General features: G+C 39.3%; 2 protein-coding genes across 2 annotated transcripts in view; both read left to right on the plus strand.

The window, feature by feature from the left end:
• KIF14 (kinesin family member 14) overlaps positions 1–7,514 on the plus strand; it is a gene marked incomplete at its 5' end in the record, with an annotated part of 60,354 nt that extends 52,840 nt beyond the window's left edge. Inside the window, 3 exons of the mRNA XM_083846711.1 lie at positions 1,682–1,783; positions 2,429–2,509; positions 6,143–7,514. The remainder of the gene's footprint in view (positions 1–1,681; positions 1,784–2,428; positions 2,510–6,142) is intronic.
• A 5,362-nt stretch (positions 7,515–12,876) lies between these two features.
• On the plus strand, positions 12,877–17,509 carry ZNF281 (zinc finger protein 281). The gene has a single exon (XM_083846721.1). The coding sequence runs from the start codon at positions 13,088–13,090 to the stop codon at positions 15,746–15,748; it is 2,661 nt and encodes an 886-aa protein (XP_083702847.1). The 5' UTR covers positions 12,877–13,087; the 3' UTR covers positions 15,749–17,509.
• Positions 17,510–17,820: the final 311 nt, after the last annotated feature.

The following is a 17,820-nucleotide window of genomic DNA, read 5'->3' on the forward strand; positions in this document are numbered from 1 at the left end:
CCACACAAAATCTTTGTTTTTCAGTACTCTCTAAATCTAGAGGAATAATTAGTAACCAACATTGTGCTGGTTTGAATAACATGTAGTAGTAATAAGCCCCACAAAGATGTATGTTTGTAGGCTATTAGTGCGAGTCCTGAGTTCATTGCAACGAATCAAGCTAAAGACCAAGTGCTATCAATCACTGGAAAGGCTTGCCAATAAGTCTAGTAATGCACGCCTTGGCATGGCTTATTGCTATTAGAATACGTTTCTTAAAATTAAAATTTCATGCAATCTACCCTTGCATGGTGAAAAATACTTCCTGGAAGAAAAATCTAAAATATTTGGAGGAGATATAAAACAAAACAAACAAACAAAAAAGCGAAAACATAACAACAAAACAACATCTCTGCTTTGCTCTTAGACGTGGAATATGAAACCTCCTCTTCCATTCAGTGTTGCTTATATCTGTAGGTTCTCCAGACTAGTTGGGTGTTTCCAAGTATTACATCAGATTAAAAGCAATGCTGTTGATTTGATTTGTCTCACAAGACTACCTTAAACAAACAAACAAAAAATCATGTTCCTATTAAAACCCTGTTTCCCCTAAAATTATTTTAGTTCTCTCAGGCCTTAGGAGACTCTTTGGCTTCTTTATGTGTTTACTGACCCTGTGATATAAGAGTTTTTCAACAGGAAAGAACTTCAATCGCTACTAATCTCTAATCTGCTCTTGTAGCTAGCTCAATTAAATTACTAATTGTGCCATGCACAGTCTGATGAAAATGGCTACTGAATCTCTAAACATTATTGGTAATATGCAAATAAATAGATACGTAGTAAAATATAGTAAAAGGAAGACAACAGTAGAAAACTATGTTCATTTCTGTATCTGTTTTCATCCTTGCTTTTCAATGGCTCTCCTATAGGCTCTTTCGGTGCTTTGAGTTGTCAACAAAGATTCCGTTTAAATCACTCTGCATGGAACTGTTTTTTTGTTTTTAGACATTATGTGATATTTTAACTATCATTGTACTTCTTAAGTGCATTTTCTTCTGGATAGATTAAAAATGGATTGAACTGCAGGTGATTGCCTCTGTTTTGAAAGGAGGATTTAATGCAATGTGCATTCAATTAATTTCTTGCTTGTACAGATATCCTATTCGTGATCTCCTGGAAGCTGCAGAATTGTTTCTCTTCATAGTTATCTTTTAAGAATTCTTCTGCTGTATAGCCTTGGGACTACATCTCTGGCATTTAGCCCATCTTTTCTAAGCTATGTTTATTGCACTTGTCTGAGCAGCCTGATACTGACTCTGACTTCACACTTTTCTGCTCTTCTTCTTGTTTGACTCTTACTTACTGATAATATTGCCCCTGGGTGGCTTTGCGTTTCATGGAATGGCTGCTTTCCCTTTTGTACTATCCACATACATAAATAGGACAACACTATGAGAAAAGTGGGATGGTGGGCACGAAAATATTCCATGATGGCTGTGGATGGTCAGTAATAGTATCAATGACGAAAAAAAGCACTGAAAATATGGAGAGAGGGAGAGGAGGAAAAAAAAAAAAAGAAAAGACTCCAACTAAGAAATTCGGCACAAAGAAAACATGCTCTGAGGAAAATATACTGAGATCTGTGTGTATGTGTGGTGGTTGAGCCTCTCTTTTCTTTTTTAATTTTTTTTTCTTTTAGTTCTCCAAAACAATTTGATGGCACTCCTTCAATATAAAATGGAACAGGAGGATGGCTGCTGATGAAAGATAAGAACAGCTGAAAGAGGCGGTGCAAGTGCAAGTGAGATGATTCTTTGCAATATAAAACTTAAATGACTGCTATTCTTAAAATATGATGCTTGAGCACTTTGTCCCATTTGCAAGCTAATGTGGAAATAGACCTTATATTTTTTTTCCTTGTCATTTTAAATTTGGCTGAATTATGAATTATTTAGAATTGGGCAGAAATACAAACTTGTTGAACAGAAAGGATACAGTAACTCGCATCAGATTTTCAGACTGGTTTTCTCAAGGGATAGTGAAAATGTGAGTTGTTTTGGGGTGTAAATTTGTTTTAATATGCTCACCCTTTTAAAATCCACCATTTAAAAATATACTTTTGCGATGGCTCAAAAATTCCAACAAGAAATCAAATGAAATTTAAATACTTATTTTCCCCCATCCCACCCCCCCCAATAGTAAATGGTTTTGTTGGTTGTGCCATAAAAACAGAGAACATATGCCTTTGGGGGCAATCCTGAAGTAGCAATTAGTTTCAGTGCCTATCTTCAGACAGTGATAGAAAAAATCATTTTTTCATTCAGCACTACAGTTAAATGGGCTTTTTTGTTTGTTTGTTTTGTAAAGACAAGTGGACAAGTTCTGTATGTTCTCTTTATTAACTATATTTGAGATACTATTTTATACTTACTGTTTTTTTCTAAAGGTCAACTACCATCTTCAGCTCAGCAGATTAAGACTTCCTTGAATAATATGCAAGAAAATTATGAAGAGTCCTTCAAACCATGTAAGCACAGTGGTTTGTCTGTACTATAACTGCAACACACGATTGAAAGCAAAATTTCAAAGACATATTTGCAACCCAACATGCATTATAAATCTAAATAGCTGAGATAACTTGATTATGCATGAGCAATCAGAATCCATCTCATCTTTCACAATCATGGCAGTGCTGGTTCATAAAAGAACTCAAATTGTAAACTGAACATATTTGCTATGGAACAATCAAGAGAATGTAAGCATGACCTTTGGAAACTATTTTCACATTTAACTTTTTAAGACTTAGTATAAATTTCTAAGTTTCTTTCTCAAAACAATGTATTTGACACCTGGAATAAAATTTGGAAACATCTGGCCTTTTCCTTTTGCATCTGAATTATCATGTTGAAAGTATAAATTTGAAGTTACAACACTAATATTTGCCACTTTTTTTTTCATGTGAAAACCAGATCTTACCTTGCTAGGAAGAATTGTAAGACAAAAAGCATCAGGAAAAAACAAAAACAAACAAAAAAAACACAAACAAACAAACACAAGAAACAACAAACCACAACTATTTCTGGGTAGTTGCTCATCCTGCTAAGGATTTATAGTATATTTATAAGTTTGTATTGGTAAACATAATATAAATGAGAAAATGTATGGCCTTGAATGAAATAGTGTATTATCATGGGCCCATCAGAGATTTCCAGATCAGCAATGGCAGTTGGTAATTTATTTTGTAATCAGTACAACTGAGGTGTCTAAGGACATCTGCAAATCTGACCATAAATAGTTATTCCCTCTCACCAAAATTCAGGACTGACAGAAATGTATAGTATCTAGTAAAAGGTAGCATTACAATAACTTATAATAATAGTATTTTTTTTTTATACACATGCTTTATATTCATTTCTATGGTAATTGTTACTGTTGTCTAGTGCTGGAGTAGTTCCAGAGACAGCACTTCACGCTGTCTTATCTTTATGCAGTTTTCTGATCATTCTGGAAGGATTTGGTAGCAAAACCTCTACTGTTTTGTGCCGAGAGCCCTTCTCCTTACTTCAGCAGAACTCTCGTGTGAAAGCCCAGAAGGGATTCAGCTAATACAGAGGGCAGCATCAGGAACCTAAGTGAAAGGCACAGATGTGTTTGGAATGAGGCCTCAGATACCATGTTACCCTTGCTGTATATCTCTACATCTAATACAAACAGAGTTGATCTGACATAAAAAATAAAGAGGACGTGGCAAAACTCAGAGTAAGGAGATTAGCTCTATAGGAAACAGTGTCTATCATGAACCCATCTGACTGGAGACAATTTAGATAGAAAACTCCTAGGAGTTATTTTTTAGGCTACTAGTGAAATCTAGGATGGATAACTCCATTTAGAATGTGTGAAAATGTAAGTGCATTACGGTATCTTCTAAATATTTTAAGCTGTGAAAGTTCTGCCCAGAATTATAGCTAAAAAATAATTAAAAAAATAAAACAAAGCCCAACACATTCAACCATTAAGTATAAGTAGTTATTATTGTACTTTTATATATATATATTAAAATAAGAATGTTTAGGATGGAGTATGAGGAGCTGTTCTAAATGTTTTCAAATCTGTGGAAAAATCCTGGCTTGGGGCTATGGATGACAAATAGGTGTTTTTCAGCCATTGGCTATAGGTTTGTGGGTTCTGACTATTATTTCTAAAGAGCCCAAGAAAAGAAATTTAGAAAAGTGAATATTACATTCACTGCAGTTCACTGAAGATTTTCTAGGGTCTGCAAATTCAGAGAAACTCTAACATTAATATTTGAATTATTAAATGTCAAAAGATTGGGCGGTTTCCAGTACTTTCCAGCTACAGCCTCGGGATCTTTTGCAATACGTGTACTTGTTTGTGAGTATAATGTGGAGAAATACTTAGAAACATAAACTTGTAAATAACAGTAACACTGGGATTATACTTTGACTGTATTCGAGCTTTATTGTAGAGATCTTACAGAGATTCTTATAGTATAATCTGCCTTTTAATAATTGTTTAATTTCCCAAAAGACAGATCCTTTTTCCTCCTCTACTTACATTTAGCAATAATGTAGTAATGCCTGTGAATGATCTAGACTAAGTTGGCTAACTGTGTTGTGGGATGCTAGTAAACACAGAGAATGCAGAATTTAGCTTGATGTGGTGTGAATCAACATACTTTGCACCACATGACTCACCACAATTAGATTTCACGTTTATTATGTATGTGAACTTGCTTTGGATGGAGCAAATTAACCTGTAAAATGAGAGAGTCATTTAAAAATTTTGCAATACAAATTTTTGAGCTTGATGTTTTTGTTTTTAAGATCATGAATTAATTCTTTGGGTGAAATATAATGTATTTCCCTGCATTTCCATAGCTCAGTACAAGTACTTGGAAAAATTCTTGTAAGATGAGAAAGCATAGTTTAAAAACAGAAAAGGTATCACTGAGCTGATGACTGTCACGAGGAACAGATGGCAGCTGGAAGAAGTTATAAGCTGCTAAATGTAAGCAGGTAGAATGAAATTTGCAGCTCTTTTCCAACTGCCAGTATTCCAAGTACAATGCTGTATAGAAGGACTCTTCTTGTACAGCAGTGGAATTAAGCAATGGAATAGCAAGACCAAGCTCTGAGTATGTGTTAGTTGTTTTTGAACATTGTGTATGAGTGAACAACGGATGCCTGAAAAACTAAACTGGACAAAAGCCTAACAGTCTCTCTCTTGGTGACTTGAATCACTGTATTTATCTTTAGATTTTTGATACATATTTTAATTAATTTTAATTCAAATTCAATATGGCTTCATACTTTGGCTTTACGTGCAAACAGTAATGCTACAAAACAATATCTGTATTTGTAAGGTGTAACTGAAGAGAGATACAAGTCACTCAAAAGACTTGCTGTCAGAAGAAGGGATCTCTTTTTTTTTTTTCATAATAAAGTCCCATAAAAAAAAAAAAGTGTAACCTAACTGCTCATAGAATTATAGTACAAGTCAAATAGTCATCTTGAAAGGCAGGTGGAAAAAAAAGGACACCAATAACCTTGGAAAAAGTAGATCAACACAGGATGCTCCAGGTGCTCCAACAGGATTTTGGTAGGGTGGTTTAAAAAAAAACACAAATAAGTTAGATGATATACTTAAGTAAAGTTGGAAATTTGCTACACCTGCCATACAAAAGCTTACATGAAATTTTCCTATCATTCTAAAATTACCTTTGTGTGGAGAAGTTATTGCTGACTTTTTCTAAAACAAACTTCAAGGTAGCAGAAAGCAATACGAAATACTTACTTGCTAAAGGCTGTGGACAATATGAGCTGCTCTTTTGATATACTAGTTCAGATATTCCACTGCATGTATTATACAGTTTCATCTGTTACTTCCTATGTGGCTCCTTAGCACGTGTATCTGAGGATAGGTGCCATAGCATCCCTTCTATAATTTTTTTTTCATTAAGCTTTGAAAATTACGATAGTAGATCATCCATCTGTAATATGTACAAAACAAACCAATTCTGAGGATTTATTAATTTGGTAGCACCAGGAACTTTTTGATTAGTTTTTCATTTATTTTTAAACTTGTAGTTTTTAGAGGCAGAAAATCTGAATCAGTCATCTTGTCTCTTCCTGTTTGCCAGGATTTCATTGGTAACTGCAGAAGCTGAAGGGACAGTGCCTGTGGGACACGGATTTAGAAACTCCAGTGGTACTGTTTCAAATGTCAAACTTGTTAACTGTAGAAATAAAGATTGATAACACACTAAGGGAACTTTTTCGTCTGTTCTAGAAACAAAATGTAACTTTGGGGTTGGGTACCATTTGCGTTAACACTGATGTATGGACAAAGTTTTTGAGGCTTACAGATTATAGCACTGGTTTGGACTTAAAACAGTAAGCCCCTAATCTATCCTTGCCAAGACGATTTTTAATTTTTTTAGGATTACAGAGGCTGCTTATGTGAGTAAAGTGAGCGCTACTTGTAGTCTGCAGTTTCCATTGCCAGAATACAGTTATTAAAAATAAGCAAAATTAGTTCAGTACAGCTACGTATAATCTTTCTTTTACTCTCCTATACAGCAGAAAATTTCTTGCAATTAACTTTTTTTTTCAGTGAAGGACAGTTTTAAATTCATAGTAGAGGCAATGCTTTAAAATATTGTTGGTATTAGCTATTTACTAAGAATGTATTTTTTTGATTTTAATTCTATATAGTTTTTACATGCATAATTTGTTAATATGGTTTTATTTAATTGACCTGATGAAGTACTCTTGTGTGAATTTTAGTAGTTCAGAGCTCTTGAAAATCTTTTTTAGTTATATCAAATGAAGGAACAAATGTTTAAAAAAAAATAACAAGAGAAGGGTTAAGTAACTCAACATACTTGAAGATAAGTATGTTGAAAAAGGGTTCAAATGGGAAATATTAAAAGTACTGGTGTAACATTCCCCACTATACCAAAATTAATTATAACTTATATAACGTTGAATGAAATGTGCTGTCTATAAAAGAACGCTTTTAGGAAATGTCAAATAGTGACAGATTTGAAGACAAATGTTAAAACTGGGGGAGGGGGACACGACACAGACTGGGGACAGACTGATTAAAAAAACCCACTGCTTTGAAGACTTGTGTTGCCGTAGAGTAGAGTGTGCTTCTGATAAGAGCATCATCTTTCAGTAGTACCACCCAAATTGGAACAGATCCTGACAAACTTGCTAAAGATGCTAACTGTCCACAGACTGATTTATTCAAGATAGCAAGGATAATTCTATTAAGACCTGCCAAATTTAAAAGCTGAGCAATCAATTTATGCCCTGCAGAGAGTTGCAAATACAACTGTAATTAAGTGTGCAGAGGTTCTGTTCTTCAGTCTCCAAAAAGCAGGTTTGTAGCTCAGCTGAAGGTTTTTAACTGCTAGTTGATGTCTCACTGAAAAGTAGGATTTGTTCTTGGTAGCTTTGAAAAATGACAATTGTGCTGCTGTGTTCTTTTTTTTTTTTTTTTTTCCCTCTCTCTCTACACATAGCCTGCTTTTTTCCGTCTAGAATTTAACCTTTTCAAGGCATGGGCTGCTTTATTCTGTGTTTATACACTACTTCGCCCAATGCAGTTACATTTCCTCTGTGTGTTTGTACATGCGATTGGAACGCGTGTGCACACAAAAAAAGGCTGCTGTGCTTCTTAATGACGGGTTTGTTTTAATCCCAGCCGATGTAATTTTATCCAGAACATTTTATTATTGGCTTGATCACAACACAACTTAAGTCCCAGGTGCAAAGAACGTCTGACAAGCCTGAGCAACTGAAGAGTTGAGGCAGCTGCTTATGGAACCACGCTGCGGGTAACACCACAGTCTAATGAAGAACAGAGAAGCTCTCATTTGTTTTCAACTAATAAGCTAAAGAAGCTGAACTATCAATTATGTAAGACCATATTATTTTTAACATTTCAAAACACCTGAGGATCTTTGCCTCTTTATTTTGGTCTCAGGCTAACCACAAACGATCCTGTACTGGTAATTTTAGAGGTCAGTGTTTTGTGGAAAACTACCCCTCATTATCATTTGCGGGTGCTAATGTGTTATAACTTATTACAGCAATAAGTAAAATCCTTGTTAGGCTAACTGGATTAATGTAATTTGTTGATGTTCAAGTGCCAAAAAAAAAAAAAAGAGAGAAACCTCCCTTTGAAAAACAACCAACCAACCAACCAAAAAAAAACTATTCCCAGAAGTCTACGTGAAGGTTTAAGATAAGAATGCCCACAACACTTCATATCTCCAATAGTTAAATATTTATATGACCTGTTATCAAGCTCAATAAAACTAAAAACTTGGCATGCCAATTTAAGATATGGAAACCTTAATAACTTCTTTCTGAATTTTTTGTAAGATTACTGTACATCCAAACCTATGTAGCTAACTCGTTTTTTTACCTGTGATTATATGAAATTCATAGACTTCAGAAGAGCGTGAGAAGCAATTAAAATAGTATTTGTGTATTTCCACATTTGCTGGTGAAAAAGAAAGTGTTCCAGTGTGCCAGAAAGCTTGAATAATTTTTAATTTTAATTGACAGTTGTCTTAATTGACAGTTTTTGGCAAGACTTTTCACTCATGGAAGTATCTCTGCGTAACAGGCACTGTATGATTTTACTAACTATTCAGAGTAACCTGAGAAATAATATATATGTGTGTGTATAAACATATATATGTACATATATATTTATATATGAGTATAATAATCCATAAAAATTATTTCAGTTTGTTCTGTTTCATTTTTTAGGAACAGCTGATCATTCTCTGTGTCCTCATCTGTATCTGATCATTCCCTGCATCTACCTGTTCTGGCCTGTTGCCCAGCAGGGAAGTCCCTAAAATCCTAGGAACCTGACAATGGAGGTAAGGGGGAACTAAAGGTGTACACTTTATCCTCCTCCTCTTTTTTTTTTTTTTAATATATATAGTAGGTTGCAATCAGATTCATAAATAATAAAGCTAAAATAACTTATGTATTTTTTTCACTGTTTATGCTTATACTGTTAACATTAAAAGTTGTCACTGACAGCTTTCAGTAGTATCAAAAACGTAATGAATCTTCAAAAGCTTCGTAGTAAATCATTTTGCTTACACTGATTTTTTTTTCAGAATAGTCAGTTAAAAAAAAAACCTGTGGTGCTGCCTGCATTGCTATATGTTGACTAAACTGACTAATCAGCTGCCAGTAGCCTACGTTCAATGCTTTTTATGATGTGCTTATCTTTCTTCCTATAACATCAATATTTACTTTTATCTCTGATGAAACTAATTTAATTTAATTGTAACTTTAGAGAAAGTTTCCAGTCTATTTTTTCATAGTCTAAATGCAGACTTTGGACAATATTATGAAAGGAGTCAGAATGGTCCACTAACAATAAATTTAAAGAGAGAAGTGGGACTTTATTCTACAATCAGTTATGCTTGTGAGAAATTTACTGGTCTGAGTTGCAACGTTTCTGGACTCTGGTTGTTCTTTTTACAAATAAGCAGCATGATGCAAATGTGGTGTATTTTATACAAAGACATGCTCAGAAATTTAGCTATATATTCTCTGAATCTATTTTTTATATCTTGTTGAGTTCATTGATAGCATCTGCAAATAACTGAAACGAGGTGTTGGATTTTGTTTTTTATTTTATTTTTAACAAAAGAAATGAAACAAAATCACTTTTTTTTTTTTTTCCCAAGGACTTTACACCAGCCTTGGGTAATCCAGGGAAACATTACATATGAATGATAACTCTTATTGCTCCCTGCCTAATAAAGTAGTGATTTTGCTGGTGAGCAACACCAGAATTAATCCAGCTGTCTTTAGGTAATTTGCATGTTGGATTAAAAAGTTTTAATTTATTTGTTACTTAAGTGTATGTTCCTTTAAAAAAAATTCAATTTCAAAGTTTTTTTTATTGATACATGGAAATGTATTTATTAGTAATTACAAGTATTAGTAATTATTAGTATTACAAGAAAGGCTCATTTTACAAATGAATTTAAAAAAATGGTTATAAGCACTTAGTGAATCTGAGTTATGAAAAGCCTTTCCTTAGGAAACTTTTATGTTTTACATTTTATTTCAAATTGCTATGCTTTTCTTCCTAGTAATTTGCCCACATTTTTCAGTATCCTGACTGCAGACTGCAAGAATTGTTAATGTGTTAGTGTTAACTTAGGTCCTGGAAAAACATGTTTCAATAAGGTGAAAAGGTTCAGAGAAAACTCATCAATGTGAATATCTTAGTTGTTTTTAGCTTGTTTTGTGCTATTCTGGTCCAATATCAAGAAAGCTGTTTTAAAAAAAAAAAAAAAAAAAGCTTTGGTAAATTATCTATACTATATGTTGTTTGCATTAAATCTTCTTTCTGCCCTCATGCATCTCTTGCTTTCTTCCTACTTAGATTTATAAAATTGTGAACTGGAGTGTGTATATTTGTCAATGAGTATGAGAGAATATGTATCTTTTTAGTATAGAATCTGGTAATATATATTTTTTTCCTAATTTCAGTTGAAAAAAACAACAGAACAAAACACAAAAAAGAAGACAAGTAGAGATGTTTGCTCCTTCTTCGTTCGCAGTTGCATCTGTTTTCATATTTTTAATTTATTTTGTGGTTTTGTTCAGAAGATCATTCACACCTAAAATTAATTTTCCTAATTAGTGTTTTAGATCCCTTGGTGTGCTGAGTTTTTCATTGCCAAACAGTTGAATACCACAAACATCGTAGGTGATGTACTCCCACGTTATCAAATAAATGCTCAAGGTACAGCTTATAATGTTGAAAAATAGAAAAATAAATTGACCTTGATGAAGTGTGTCTTCTTTTGTCTGTTCCCAGGAAAGTTTATTTCAGGTATTTCTACTGCTGAAATGATTAGAGTTAACAGCTTTTTCCCTCCATTTTATTTTACAGGGTCTCTTCATCTTCCTGATATATGGGGTGTACAACACAGAGGTAAGTCTGCTTGGAGTATCTCAAGGCTGACAGAGTGAATGAGAGAAATGACAGGTTTCTTATCTTGATAACTGAGGGACAAAGTTGGCTTTCCATATGAGTGTCCTACTGCCCTTCATGCTTGGACTAGCTTATATGCATCCCAGCTTACCATTAAACACAGACACCCTGAATAAAGGGACAGACTCATTTCTCATAGGCATTGACTAATATTTTACTGCTGCTTTAAGTTTTTTGAATTTCTGGTCTGTCTTTTAACACTTAGATAAACCTGGCAGTCCTAAACTTTCATAATTTAATTTACATTTTAAAGTGAATTGTTAGTTTACATGCTATTTCAAGTAAACTATTTAAAAATTAAAAGGAACTTGTTTTACTTACATGCCTTCAAAATTTTGTTGGGTGTAGAAATTGCATCAATTTATTTTTAAATATTAATTAGATAATTTTAAGATTTCAAAATCTGACCTAAGGCTTCGTAACAGTTGGAGAGATCTACGGAAAGTATTTCATCTTTACAGGTTGAACTCTCATAAGGGAAATATATTTGAAGGAGGAGAAAGTATAAAAATCATAAGGTATTTATCCAGCTTCTTCTATTACTTCCATTATGTTTAAGATTAAAAAAAAGTGTTAATGTGTTCAATTCCAAGTTTTTAAGGTACCTCTGCAGTTTAGATTTTAACAGAATTTGGAATTCAGTAATAAACCCCTATAGAAATATAAAGGGCTTTCAAAGTCAATAGAAACAGAATTTTATTCAGATTTTATTAGCACTTAAGGGGGCATAGCCCATCAGAAAGATGTTGAAAGAGAAAAGTATCTTCTGATTGTTTTCCAACACACAAAACTACTTCAAAATACTGATTTTTATCTCATTTCTTTTGTACCAATGAGTTATTTCTGTATGTGCAACTAAACTAGTGGGTATTATTAGTTCTAAGCGTCATTTTGTCGTACGAGTGGGTCCAGGCACGCCGTAGTTGAGGCGCAGTGCTGACGGGGAGCGCAGGCTGGCGGTGGGGCGCGCGGGCTGGCCCTTGGCTCACATGTACGGCCTGGCCTGGGCCTGGCAAGAGGCTGAGCCACCCGGACCTACCCCCCAGTTTGGGAGCTGCGAGGGTTTCCAGCGAAACGTGACACAGCACGGGCGCAGGCTGCCCAGAGGGGTTGTGGAGCCTCCTTCCCTGGAGCCATCTGAAACCTGCCCGGATGCGTTCGGGCGTGCCCTGATGTGGGTGCTCCCGCTCCGGCAGGGGCATTGCACGGGATGATCGTTCTGGGTCCCTCCCGCTCCCTAACACCCTGCGAAACGTGCGGTGTCCGGGCTGGGGGGGAGAGCTGGGCCCGACCGATCCTTCAGATGGAAACCACCTTAGCAGTGCATCTGGGTCGGGGGGGAGCTTTTGTCCCGTCAGCGGCACGCCTGGACGTCCTGGTTGTGGAGGTGGTAGTTACAGACACCCTAACGTCTGACACCTAGAGACGCTGGAGTTCTGTGTGTGTAACGAGAGACGCTGGAGTTCCGTGTGTGTAACGGAACGGTTATTTTGAGGACCCACACGATGCGTGTGCGCCCCGTACTGCTTTGCCAGCAGTTCCCGCAGCCACAACGGCGCCCGCGCCTCCGGCTACGGGTCGGGGCTCTCCGGAGCGCCGCGGGCGGCGTCCGTGCCGCAGCCCCGCCAGCCGCCGGGAGCCGCCGGGTGCGGGCGGCGCGGGGCAGAGCTCGGCGCCGCGGGGCAGCGAAGGCGCGGGGAGGCAGGCGGGGCCCGCGGCGCCTGCGCGCTGCCGGAGCGGGGCCCGTACCCAGCGTGCCGCGCGGCGCGCATGTGCGGCGCGGGGCTCGGGGCTGCTAATCCCATTGTGGAGCGGCCGCGGCGGCGTCGGTGACCGGAGGCGGCGGCGGGAGCCGTAAGTGCGGCCCGGGCCGGGGGCCGGGAGCCGGGAGCCGGGCGGCGGCGGCCATGCGCCCGGGCGGCGGCTGCCGGGCCGCGGCGGGAGCCGGGCGCTGAGCGGCGGGAGGCGGCGGGCGGGCGGCGGGTCCCGCAGCCCCTCAGGGCCGCGCCTCCTCCCCGGGCCGCCTGGCCGGGGGATGAAACTCGGCAGCGGCTTCCTCGGAGGCGGAGGAGGAGGAGGCAAGAGGGCGGCGGCCGCCATGGAGCCCGCGTTCCCCCCCGGCATGGTGATGTTCAACCACCGCCTGCCCCCGGTCACCAGCTTCACCCGGGCGGCCGCGCCCCCCGCGGCGGCCCAGCACCCCCCGCAGTGCGTGCTGCCTCCCGCCGCTTCCTCCGCGGCGGCGGCCGAGCCCCCGGCGCCGCCCGCCCCCCCTCAGGACGTGACTTTCAAGAAGGAGCCGGCGGGGGCTTTCCCCTCGGCGCCCGCCTCCTCCGCGCAGAGGAGCCCCTGGGGCTTTCTGCAGTCCCTGGTGAGCATCAAGCAGGAGAAGCCCAGCGAGCAGGAGGAGGATGAGCAGCAGCCGCCGCAGCAGCAGCACCACCACCACTACGGGGGGCTCTTCGGGGCGGCGGGGGACGAGAGGCCCCCGGGCCTGGGGGGCAGCGGAGGCGGCGGGGAAGGGAGCGGCCAGAGCGTGATTCAGGACCTCAGCCTCCTTCACCACCTGCACCAGCATCCCCACCGAGACCTGTTACTGAGTGGCAGAGGCGAGGGCGCCCCTGGGAGCTCGGGTGAGCCAAAGCACGATACCCAGGTCAAGAAGGCAAAGAGGCCAAAGCCAGAAACTCAGGGAATCAAAGCCAAGCGGAAGCCAAGCGCTTCATCCAAACCCCCCCTGGTGGGAGATGCGGAAGGTGCCATCGCGTCCCCAAGTCAGAAACCTCACGTCTGCGAACACTGCAGCGCTGCCTTCAGGAGCTCCTACCACTTGCGCAGACATGTGCTCATTCACACCGGGGAGAGGCCTTTCCAGTGCAGCCAGTGCAGCATGGGTTTCATCCAGAAGTACCTGCTGCAGAGACACGAGAAGATCCACAGTAGGGAGAAGCCCTTCGGGTGCGACCAGTGTAGCATGAAGTTCATCCAGAAGTACCACATGGAAAGACACAAGAGGACGCATAGTGGAGAAAAGCCATACAAATGTGACACTTGTCAGCAGTATTTTTCAAGGACTGATAGACTCTTGAAGCACAGAAGAACGTGTGGTGAAGCCATAGGTAAAGCAGGTGCTGGAATGGAGCCCGGATCGTCAAATAACATGGGTAGCTTGGCTGCGTTGTCTCAGGGAAATACAAGTTCCTCAAGGAGAAAAAGTAAAACAAAAAGTATATCCACTGAAAACAAAGGAAGTAAGTGTAGCAGCAAAGTAACTGAGTCTCAAGTTACAAGTAATGTGGCCATGCCAAATTATGCAGTTGATATTCCTATCGTGTCTTCCAGTGGTGGTCTAGCCGGCACAGGCGTTGAAGAACTTCAGAAAAAGGTGCCAAAACTGGTCTTCAAGAAAGGAAGCAGGAAACAGGCAGACAAAAATTACCTTAATTTTGTATCACCACTGCCAGATATTTTGGGGCATAAACCACTGGCTGGGAAACAGAGTGGCTCTCTAGGCTCCCTAGTAACCAATACCGGTGTAGAAACTATTGGTCTTCTCCAAAGTACAGGTGGTAAACCAGGTCAAATAAGTAGCAATTACGATGACGCCATGCAGTTTTCAAAGAAAAGAAGATACTTGCAAACTGCAAGCGGTAACAGTGCCTTTTCAATTAATGTCGGACACATGACTTCCCAGCAGTCCGTCATCCAGTCTGCAGGTGTTAGTGTTATGGATAATGAAACTCCGTTATCTCTCATTGATTCAGCATCCTTAAATAGCGAAATAAAGTCTTGCCATGACAAGTCTGGTATTCCCGATGAAGTTTTACAGAGCCTTTTGGACCAGTACTCTCACAAATCAGAAGGCCAGAAGGAAGATCCTTTCAGTATAACTGAACAGCGTGTGGACTTGCACAGCTCTGGAGAGCATTCGGAGATGGTCCAGGAAGAAAACCTGAGCCCTAACTCTCAAACAGTTTCAAACGATAAGGCGAGCATGTTGCAAGAATACTCAAAATACCTCCAACAAGCTTTTGAAAGAACAACCAACAGCACTGGTTTTGCTTTTGGACCCAGTTTCCAGTTTGTTAGCTTGTCTTCAACTCTGCATAACCACACTCTGTTTCAAGACAAACAGATTTACACTACATCTCCGCTCGAGTGTGGCTTCAGCCAGTCCGTTACCTCAGTATTGCCAACTGCGTTGCCAAAACCTCCGTTTGGGATGTTGCTTGGATCTCAGCCAGGCTTTTATTTATCTGCTCTGGAGGCTACGCATCAACAGTTGACTCCTTCTCAAGAGCTGGATGATCTCATCGATCCTCAAAAAAACTTAGAGACTTCATCTAACTACCAGTCTACATCTCAGAAACTGACTGGCCAGAAGGAACAGAAAAACTTAGAATCCTCAACGAGCTTTCAGATCCCATCTCAGGAGTTAGCTAGTCAGATAGATCCTCAGAAGGACATAGAGCCTAGAGCAACCTACCAGATCGAGAACTTTGCACAAGCGTTTGGTTCTCAGTTTAAGTCGGGCAGCAGGGTGCCAATGACTTTTATCACTAACTCTAATGGGGAAGTGGACCATAGAGTAAGGACTTCAGTGTCAGATTTCTCAGGGTATTCAAATATGATGTCTGATGTGAGTGAGCCATGTAGTACACGAGTAAAAACCCCAACTAGCCAGAGTTACAGGTAAGGTCCCGACTGTGACTGGGCTGTGGGGTCTTCTTAATGTAGTTTTACTTTGACAACACTGCCATTGGAATGTTTCTACACGGTCCTATTACGAATAATGTAACATGCCCTTTCAATGCAACTTTTCATATTTAGTTTATTTTATTAGTGTGATTTTTTTAGATCTGTTTATTATGGTTTTTAATCAAAAATCAATAGATTGAAATAGTGTTTTTGTTCAAGTGACAACGTTTAGCAATCAAATTTTCAAATATAGGTTGTCAGGGAATAGCCCAAAAGTTTAAAATGCAAAAAAATTAACTTTGTTCCTAGGACTAAGGTTTATTCTAATTGCTTTACTCTCAGGAAAGTGTAATGAAGCATGGGAATTCTATGCACCACTAGTGTATTGGAACTTCCGATTTACAGATAGTGACAAATATATCAAGCTTTTTGAGGAAGGGATCTACAACATTTCAAATTGCTGTCTCTTAGGTCTCGGCTGATCTGAAAGAAGTTTGCTACCTAAATCTTGTTGCTTTTAAAGTACTCCTGTTCTTCCAGGTGATGCTCATTCCAGACAGGTGGAGCAAATATTCTTGGATCTGTACTGAGAGCCCGGAACGGTAGCTTTAATATAAATAATAATGTCCCCAGAACTCCTGTGTAAGACTGTAATTCTGTAAAGAGATTCTGTTGACACAAATCATGAGAACAAAGTGCGTGCATCTGGTTCATGTCATTAGAACCCCGACTTGAAACTACAGTCGTATTCTAGATATGCTCTTGGGATACATTATTTATTTTACATGGTTCAAAAGAAGTCGGTCTCTTGCTCTTACCCCTTTCCACATTCTTTTAATGTATAAGGTTCCCGTTCTTTTGTTGTGCTCCCAATTCCTCTGGACTTGATTTGTGTTTTTTTCTTAATTTACACCTTTTTCGTCCCCTTCTTGCCTACTCCCTCTCTCACCCCCAACTTAATAGCTAACATTTAAAAAAAATTTACATTCCAGAAAGTGCATATCTTACTGTGTACTTTCTGATGTCTCATGACATCAGATAACGAACAGTGAACACCCACATATTTTTAGAATTCTGTCGAGGTTTCCATGTACAATAAGAAATAATCTACTCCCAACTGTACATATGAAGGCCCCGATCCTGCATCAGGATCAGCTCACATGGACCCCTGTGCCCTGCAGTGTTACCGGTGGCGTTGCTGGAGCTCTTTACGGATACAGGGGTTTGCAGCAGTTTATCATTGCAGGCTTAGGGCCTAAGGCTGCAATTCCATCAAAGGTTTCTGGTGATGGTGTCAACTACGAGAGTAGAACTTGAGCGGCTTCTCAATATCAACAGAACTTTTCTTTGGAATTATTGCCTTACTTTATGTATATTTTGTGGTACATTATTTATTATATGTGAATCCTGAATAATGCCTGTGGAGCCACGGAAACCTGCTAGAAATACTGGTGGCCATTCAAAGCTGCTGAAAGGCAGTGGCACTGCTCTGAACCACTTTTTTGCAAATGTATTTTTTGATTAGTTTTTTAATGTAATTTTGGTGACGTTTATGCTGATGGTTTTTTATGTACTCTTGGTGATGTTTCAGTCTTAACGTACTTTTCTGGTGTCAGGAAAGTACCAGTGGATGTTTGCAGTCTTATTGTGTAATCAGCCTATTACAGGCTTCCATGTATAATAAAGTTATTAACATTGTGCAAGTGTAAAACACTTCTGTTATGAAAGTGGTGTATTATTAAAGGAATTGTTACAAAAATCCTTGGTAATTTTTCCCATTGTCCCTCACCACTAAAATTTGAAACCTGAGCCCACTTGTAACCTCTTTTACTAGGTGAACTTTTTTTTCTTACTAATCTAGAATTTGTTCAGAAAATCCATGTAGCTCCATTAACTTTTTCTTTATCCTTGATTATGTATCTCACCCTATTTCAGTTGAAAAAGGCGAACAACAGTTGTTCCCTATACACAGATCCCAGCCTGGTTTTGGGGATGGAATAGCCCATAACCACTGTTGGCTTTTTCAGTACCTTTTCTCTTGTTTTACAGAGGTTATAATTTACTTTCTTT

This window comes from Anser anser, assembly GCF_964211835.1.
Source record: "Anser anser genome assembly, chromosome: 8".
In the NCBI taxonomy this organism is placed as follows: domain Eukaryota; kingdom Metazoa; phylum Chordata; class Aves; order Anseriformes; family Anatidae; genus Anser; species Anser anser.